Source organism: Nothobranchius furzeri, chromosome 4 (assembly GCF_043380555.1).
Source record: "Nothobranchius furzeri strain GRZ-AD chromosome 4, NfurGRZ-RIMD1, whole genome shotgun sequence".
NCBI classification, from domain to species: Eukaryota; Metazoa; Chordata; class Actinopteri; order Cyprinodontiformes; family Nothobranchiidae; genus Nothobranchius; species Nothobranchius furzeri.
The window spans coordinates 54,158,029-54,166,916 of NC_091744.1; the positions used below are offsets into that span (position 1 = coordinate 54,158,029).

The 8,888-nt window shown below is 42.9% G+C and overlaps 1 protein-coding gene across 3 annotated transcripts in view; it reads right to left on the bottom strand.

Annotated features, from left to right (window-relative positions):
• Nucleotides 1-342: 342 nt before the first annotated feature.
• The window catches only part of snx22 (sorting nexin 22), a 9,336-nt gene continuing 790 nt past the window's right edge, over nt 343-8,888 (bottom strand). Inside the window, exons 2-8 of one of the 3 annotated variants that reach the window (XR_008559516.2) lie at nt 6,473-6,556; nt 6,234-6,338; nt 5,959-6,053; nt 3,529-3,558; nt 1,329-1,416; nt 1,152-1,219; nt 343-988 (exon numbers count right to left, since the gene is read on the bottom strand). Coding sequence is in view for 2 of the 3 variants with exons in the window: in XM_015963832.3 (XP_015819318.1) it covers nt 870-988; nt 1,152-1,219; nt 3,529-3,558; nt 5,959-6,053; nt 6,234-6,338; nt 6,473-6,556 (501 nt within the window). In the remaining variant the exon portion in view is untranslated. The remainder of the gene's footprint in view (nt 989-1,151; nt 1,220-1,328; nt 1,417-3,528; nt 3,559-5,958; nt 6,054-6,233; nt 6,339-6,472; nt 6,557-8,888) is intronic. The other 2 variants (XM_015963832.3, XM_015963833.3) reach the window with 2 other exon arrangements.

Here is an 8,888-nt window from a genome sequence, read left to right on the forward strand (position 1 = left end):
AAACATCATTTTAACCAGAAGGAACCATCCTGTTAGATGAGTTTGTCCTCTTCCCTTCAGATTTAAGGCACAGGCTACCTCCTATTAGATGCAATAGTTACAAACGTTCATCTGCATCTATGGCTATAAAAGCTACAAATCTGCAGTAGACATTCGAGATGGTCTGTGTTTGCTCTGTAAAGTATTTAACTGTTCTTAATCTGTAATGCTTTTGTTGTAGATTGCTTTTATTTAATGGAATTCTTTATTTGGAGTAGATCGACTTTATAAAAGGGTATTGTGGGGACGACGTTGAATGTGCACTGTGCTGTGTTGTTCACTCTGAACTGAACCAAGGTGGAGTCGGTTTTGTTCTTTTATTAAAACCTCAATATAAAAATCATACAAAAGAGGAAAAACACTAAAGTATCAAAACTAAAACTGGTTTTACATAATCATATTAGTATACAAGTCTACAGTCAAGTGATCAGGCATTGTGCGTTGCATCTGTGCTTGATGAATTTCCTCACTGAGACGCCCAAAGCAAACACCTTTTAGGTCACACGTTTACTTGGACTGTAAACATGTTCACACAGAAACAGCTAAGAGCTCAAATCTAGCACATCTTCTAATAAATTGTCATCTTTCTCACTCAGTTGCTGCAGAAATGATTAACAGACATTTTGTGGGCCCATACTAAAGATTTGCAACACAGGTAGAAGCTGAATTATTAAAAACGTTCAAACTCTGAAATGAGCTGAAAGCAGAGCTTGTGCAGCATGATTACAGCACAGCCTGGTGAGCCTGGGTTTTTCTGCTTCTTTGAGAAGTGGCTCTATTTTATTGGCTTATTATTCATAATTCTGCCTTCAAGGCACGGGTCCAGTTCCTCAGGCCTCAGCTGGAAGTGTGGGGTCATGTTGGAGGAGCGTGGGAGCCCCGAAACTGACCCTAAGGTTTTGGGGGTAGAATCCCTGAAGGACCCCATCCACAATGATATCAGAGAGACCTGCAAGACAGAGATTAGGGCTTAGCTGAGAATTAGCCGCTTTTTAGAATCCTTTTTTATTTTACAAACGAGAAAAACACATGGAATGCTTTTCAGCATTAAAATGTTAAGAGGTATATTTGTGCATCAGTGTGCTCCACAAGAGAAGTTAGGCCTTTCCTACCTGATGAGCAGTCAGAGAGGTAAGGATCCTGATAAAATCCCAACACCTGCTTATGTGGTAACTGATACCTGAGGAAACAAAAGTAAACTAAAGTCATCAGTCTCAAATTAGGCCATTTTCCCAACAGCGCTACTCAGCCTAAAACAGCTCGGTACAGCGTGGGTTAGCTCAGCTCACCTCATCGTGGTTGGTTTCACTTCCTGCTCCGTGACAAAAAGTGGGAGCTCCCCTCATAATGCACTGGGGGAAGGGGGGGGCATCTTTCCTTGAGGTACAAATATCTCGAGGTGATGCAGAGAAACACAACTCGGCACAAAGATGGTGGTGATGTTGAACATTCGACTCAGATTTGTGGCTTTTTGTCAGACTCTTCACCAGGAAGTGGCTGCAACCAGAAAGCTCCGGAACAACCAGTGGCAGCTGTGGTGGGATGCACTAACCATATATCACCATTAAGGGGCGCCTAATTACCATTCTTATGATAGAATCCACATTTTCTACCTCAACAACACCCACTGCCGCTAAACAAAAAGGCTGAAAAATGCTAAATACACTTAGTGAAAAACAATGCAATATCCACAGAAGCAGCCATTTAAACTCTCCTCTTTACACCAATAAAGTACCTTTTCTCCGCTTTGCCTTACGCCCTAGATCACACATATGTTGTACTGCAATTTAAATTGAAAGTAATGATGTGTGTTCTGACCACGCCAGTAACATACTTTGAGATTAATCAGCTTGTAAAATGTTGCAATTAGCATGACTACAAATCAGAGGTAGGAAGGTCACATATATGACATCACCACAGAATCTCCTCTCCCCTAGCGTAGCTATTGAACTTTAGGGATGCATCGGTGCCGATGCCGATACCAGTATCGGTATCTGTCAAAGTTAACATATACCAGTAACTGATACCAATGCAGATGCTTGAAAGTGGCTTCACTGTAACTTGTCAACCTAATATTTTAGTTTTGTGATCATTTATATTAACATATTTTACTTTTTATCTACCTCACAGTCTTTTCCTATTGAAAACAGAGAAGAAAATAAAACCTGTATTCCAATTCATTGCATTTTTTTTGTATGGTAGAAGTATCTGTATCGGTAATCTGTATCGGCGAGTACTCAGATCCAAGTATCAGTATCGTGTCGCTTTGGAAAAAAGTGGTATCGTTGCATCCCTAACTTACAGCTATTTTTCCTCTGATTTTCTCTGTCTGCTTCGATTACGTCACTTTGCTGATGTGCATTTGTTGTCCTGGACATATTTTCATCATCCAATATCTAAAATAATGTGTCACCTTGTTTGAAAAGGTTCTTGGCATCAAAGTATGTCTTTAAAATCCACAGCCATCATATGTGAAATCCATGGCGCATAACAAGCAAAATTAGAAAATAGCTCTTTTAGCCCCATTGAGCTGTTTTCATTTTAACATTCTTCTGGGGACCCATGGCCCTTAAGTAGATTGATGTGACTTAGACTCCCTACGGACGAGCCGCCACTGGACTCCACGCCCTAGTCAATCAGTGACCGACAGCTGTGATTCCGGCCGGGTCATGCACTAGGAACCACAACATTGCAGGGGCTGAAAGGTACAGGGAAACTTTGGGGGGAAATACCCAACTGTGCTGTTGGAAAAGGCCAGCTGAATCGCACCCAACCAAGTCACGCTGAGTAGTGCCCATGGAGAAGGCCTATGAGACCAGCCAGAGAGATAGTTCCTCCAGTGTGTCGTGGGTCGACCCACAAGGCTTTGACTAGCAGGACATACCAGAATCACCTGAGACGTCCAGCAGGCGTCCTAACCAAATGCCCGAAACACCTCACCTCAACCTCTCGATGAGGAGTTGTGGTTCTACTGAGAGTCTCTCCTGGACATCTGATCTCTTGAGCCCATCTCTAAAGCTCAGTCCCACCACCTTGAGGAGAAAACTCATGTCTGTACTCGTGATCTTGGTCTTTATACGTCATTACCCAAAGCTCATGACCATAGATTGTCTCATTCTTGCCGAGACCTTTTCATCACACCCGACACTTCATCCATTCCACCCTGCATCTCCCTGTTCTCAGGTCTACTCTCCTCATTCCTCTCTGGTTCAGACTAATTCTTGGTTAATATCTTAATTTAAAGTGTATTATTGTTTGTCTATCCTTTTAAATTTTTTATTGTATTATGTTATATTGTTTTGTGTCTCATTGTAAAGCACTTAGTGATTTTTTTTCTTTGAAAGATGTTACAGAAAAAACTGTTACTTTTATTACATTTATTATTTCTTAGGTGCATTAATATAATTGTTATTTTAAGTAAAGTACATTAGGGGTTAATAATGAAAAATTAAAATATAATTAGGATTAGGCACAGAGAGAGAGACTGACCTGTATTCTTGACTGTCCAGCTCATCAGACCTGAAGGCAGATCACACAGGTATTGAGAATTACTAATTAAATTCCTACTAGACCCATTTGCTGAACTGGGCCTGATATTAAAGCCATCGACTGCACCTGTAGCTGCTGACCCCTCTCAGGTATTCTGCCACAGGTTCATTCCAGTGGGAAATAGCCGACAGGTATATCAGGCTACTTCACACTGCAGGCCTTAATGACCAATTTTGATTTTTTTCAGTAAAACTGAATTTTTTTGTGTGGCCGTTCACACTGTGACTGAAATGCAACATCAGACTCTCTCCGGTGTGAACGCTCCGCGGCACCAAAGCGACCCGCATGTGCAGAAGACAAGTAGTCACTCTTAGTGGAGCCAAAACCAGGAGCGGTGGAGTTGTGATGTAATCCTGATCCTGTGGATTAACCATTAGTGAAAACTTTCACACCTGTTCATTCTTCCGTTTTGGGCTGGAAACTGTTTTACTTCAATTCAATTCAAGTTTATTTATATAGCGCCAAATCACGACAACAGTCGTCTCAAGGCACTTCACATAATAAACATTCCAATTCAGGTCAGTTCATTAAGCCAATCAGAAAAAATGTTTCCTATATAAGGAACCCAGCAAATTGCATCAGTGGGTCAGTGACTTTACAGCAATCCTCATACAAAGCAAGCATTTAGTGACAGTGGAGAGGAAAACTCCCTTTTAACAGGAAGAAACCTCCAGAGAATCCTGGCTCAGTATTGACCCTTTGCACCGATGTCACCTAATCACGTGGTGGATGGCAAAAGCCTGTAAACAGTGAGCAACACGATTACTAAACAAAGAGAAAAGTTGAGCCTGAAATTGTTTTTGCGATCAAAACAAAAACAAAACTCCTCCAGCATTCCTTCCAACTAGCTCATGCCCAGTTCAGTTATCAGAAGAAGTAGCACATCTAGCCGGGGCTCATAGAGAGCGGTATGCTAACTAGCTTACCAACGTTAGCTTACGTTCTCTCTGCAGCTGTTCACCGATGTAAACATGTTGCTGACTTTGCCTAAATTCACCCCGCTGGATTCAGAACTTTATGTTGTAAACAGCGTTTCACTTTACACAAAAGCTGATTGTTAAAAAGTCCGGATCCCTACCAGCTTCTGTTGCTGGTGGTGTTACCGGGTTCAGCTGCTGCTCTCACACCAGAATGAGAAGATCTCTGAACGGCGACGCTCATATAAATAAATAACGTCATTTTAACACACGTGATCATACATCGGAGCTTTAATATTGTTAATAATTGTCTCACTTTACACTACAGTGGACGGAGCGCAGCCTCTGTGGTGAAATACCCATCAGGATTATCAATAACTTGTATAAACACATCACATTTATCCCTGTCCCTGTCTTCCTCGTGAAATAAATGAATGTTAATCTTACCCGGTAAAAACATGTTCGCTGCTAATCTGAGGGCTGCTAGTCCGCTTGATTGATCGCTGCAGTTCATCTCCGTCCTCAGTCTCCATCAAAGATATTTAAAAAACAAAACGAGTTGAGTTTACATCCTTGTCTGTTAGTGCAGCCAACCACGCCGCAAGCTAAAACCATTTTACTGTCAAATCACCTAAACAAAAGTGATGAAAGGCTTCAAACTGGCTTGTTTCGACTAGCTTCACTTGAGTTTCTACGGGTGTAAACGGTCATCCAACATGGCGAAGGCGGCGGTCTCATGAGTGGCGTGACGTCACGTGCAAAGGATCAATAAGCAGCCATCCGCCACGACTCACTGGGGATCGAGAAGACAGAGCAGACACACACACACACACACACACACACACACACGAACTGTCCACATGCTGAAAGTGAGATTAGTCCCATCTGCAGCGTCCCTCAGCGAGATGTGAGAAGAATGCAGATATCTTTAGACTAGAGATGATGACAAAAACAGGAACGCATACTTGGATAAGTAACTTCAACTTGATGACGGTACTGGCATCATTTACCATCAGAAAACTAAAGGAAGCGATTTCGGTTCTGACCCCATCTCTGTGGAACACTGAAAGAACGGCAGGTCCGATCTGGGATTTTAAAAGTTGTGTGAAACTCATTTTTATTTGCTTGCCTTCCTGCATGATGGACAGTAATGTCATCTTACTTTATTGTATTTTACTCTGTTTAGATAGTTTATGTAACTGTTTTTAAATCCGCTCTCATCTGTTTTCATGTTTGCATGTTTTTTATGTAATAAAAATAAATAAGTGACTGCTGAATGACAATGAATGAATCTGAAACGTGAAACAGATTTGTGATGTGCAGAATTGAGTTGGCTTGAGGAAATAAACGTATCTGAAGTGTCGCCATGCAGCAGCATCGCCCCGATCCAGAACCAGAGGAATGCCTATGACACGTACAGCATCTGAGAAGAGAGCGCACGTCTTTGACTCACTCCGCGCTGCTGATCTTATTCCCCGTGTGGAAGTGTTTCACATGCAGGAAGTCTAGCAGCACCTGTGGCACGTCCTCGTTCTGGTAGATGATCTCCTGGCCAAGAAACAAAACCTTTCAGGGAAACTGAACTGAAGTCGTTTCACTCCTAAGATGTTTCATTCAAGTGGGAAAAATTCCCAACCGCATCAGATCCTTCAAAATACAGAAAGATTTTTTCAAAGTTCTGCTCCGAGAAGGTGTATTGAACCCTTGTTTGTGGGTGTGTGGACTTACCTGGATGTAATCCTCCAGCTCCTGCCTTCTCTGCTTCGTAGGTTTGGTTCTCAGATGGGGGTTCCTTTTGCTTGGAAAGTCTGGAGTTTGGATGATCTTCCGGAGCTGCAGTAAGCACAAGAACCATATCCTTTAAAATCTCCTACACCCGCTGCTGCATGAAGATCATTCATCTTGGTCTCCACAAACTCTGTCAGCAGGTCTGTGTGTGGGTTTGAAGTGGGGCTGGGCTGGCGTACTTTTCTGTGGAGATTCTGGAATTCACTGTTCCTTCTGAGCACATAATGTTTCCTCTCATTAAACAGAACTTCAACTCTGAAAAGCTGCAAAAGAAAAAGACACAGTGAGACACGAAGGACTTGTTCCAAATCAGCTGTTAAAACCAATGACGTCCAGGCCCACCTCCAGACTCTAGTCCCTTTGCTTTAGACCAACAGAAGAAGACAGAGACATGTCTGCCATGCTCCTGTAAAGACTTTGGCTGAATTAAAGAGTGAGCATGTGATGGAACATGTTGGAGGCAGCAGCTGAAGCACATGGCTTTTGTTGCTTATGATGATGTAAAGACTTCATCTCTCCAGCAGGAGGAGATTCAGAGCTTCCGATGCAAAGGAAGTGAACGTGCTGACTTCTTAACCACTTTATTAACCTGTAAGACTGATAAACCTTTATCCTACTGTAGTGACATCATCATTTCCCTCCGTGGAAAGGCCTCAGTAGAGCCTCGGTCTGGCTTGGAAACTGTTCCGGGATTTTGAGTCTCTGTGTTTGTGTCTTCTTGTTTGGATATTTTTTGTGCAATTGTTGGACAAAATGACTTGCTGTGGCATTAATTGCACTAATAGAGCGTTCAAGGAGTCTCCACTTCATTTTTTTCGTTAAGTAAAATAATATTTATGTATTTTAGGTCACTGCCGAGCTGAGCTTAGATGTTAACATGTACTGTTTAACCATGAAATTTAAATGTAATAGGGTAAAACCCAGTGCATTTAACATAATGCTGCATTTTAGAAAATGGGTTGAAATATCACATGTTGGTGGAGCTGGGTTCCGACTATCGGCTTGTGGAGCTCTCGGGAGACCGATGTTTTCCACCCGTTTCTCCCCTCCCCACAGCTCGACGCATCTCTGTCTGATCGCGGCTTCTGTTTGCTGCGCGGGTTGCCAACTTATGGAGCTCTGGGATGGAAACCTTTCCACCTGGTTCTCCCCAGCGGCAGCTCTGCGCATCTCAGATCACAGCGGCGCTTGTCTGCTGTGCGGTTGCCGACTTGTGGAGGTCTCGGAGACCTCTGTGTTCCACCCGGTTTTACCCAGCTGTCAGCCCGGCGTATCTCTGACTCAGAAGCTCTGGTGTTGTGCACAGTTAACTCCGGTTGTAGCTAGGTTGCTACCTCCGTTAGCTTAGCTCCCACCTCCGCGTTAGCTTTTGGTTACCTTCAGGGTAGCTTGTAGGTAGTTCGACCGGGTGTCGTCAGTTGATCCTAGCCTTACAGCCCCACCCTCAGCTCCACCTCTCTTCCCTTTTTTGGAATTGTCTGGGCTTGACGGAACCTGTGACACGGTCAAAATGGCGGTGGTGGCCACCTCCCATTTTGCCTCAAAAACGTGTTATTGGAGCCTATGGAAAGGAGATGTCCAGTATATTTATGTCGATGGTGCAGCACAGAGTCCCCCCTCCCCCCACCCAGCGCGCAGCGGCCAGATATAAACAAACGTGTCTGTTGAACTTTTAACTCCTGCAGCGTAGAGGAAACTTGTTAAAATACTTCAACACGGTGGACTTAATAGAAGCTTTAAAGAACAAACTCTGGACGGTGTGAGGTGAGTTTGTCTCACTGCAGAAACACACTGAGCATCAGCAGTCTGAACCTAACCTGTAGAATAATTAAAGTCATCCTGATAGAGCAGCTTCTCTGTGGTGGACCACACCAGCTTCTGCCACAATGACACACAAAGCTGTAAACATTTTAATTTCCTTTCTGAACTATTTCTGTTGAGTTTTAATGTTTAAAATCTGTTAGATTGTTACTGACAGCAGCTACATTTAAGTTTCACTTCCTGTTCTGACTGAAGCTGCTGCAGCATGGAGGTGTAGTTCTCAGTCATCCTGGACATGATCATCCTGAGAGTTTTAGCTGAAAACAGCTGCACATTTCTGGATATGTTGGAGACATTTAGCCTCTCATCCCAGAGGCTTCTTCCAGACTTTGATTGTGGTCAGAAACAAACACACTGGTTGTGCTGCAAGTCTTTTTCTTTTTTTCTCTAAAACATGTTTTTGTCTAAATGAAGGTGATGTTGTTGTTCATAGAATTAAAATTCATGTTGGAGTTAAGATTATTTCATCAAGTAGGACCTGTGGTTAGCTGGCTCATGTAAAGCATGTATTGAAAGAATCGGAATCGGGAATCGATAGGAACCGGAATCGAAATGAGGAATTGGAATCGGAATGTTCTAAATCAAATGATGCCCAACCCTACCACTTCTGATGAAGCAGGTTTTCTCTCTGGCATGTTTTAAAAAACCATCAGCATTGATTGTGTTTGTGATGTGCTGCTGCAGACTACGGTCTTTAAGTACCTACTTCCCTTTTCCACAGTTACTGGTTACTGACATGACCCTCCATGTGTGATCCACGCTCCAGCAGTAAAA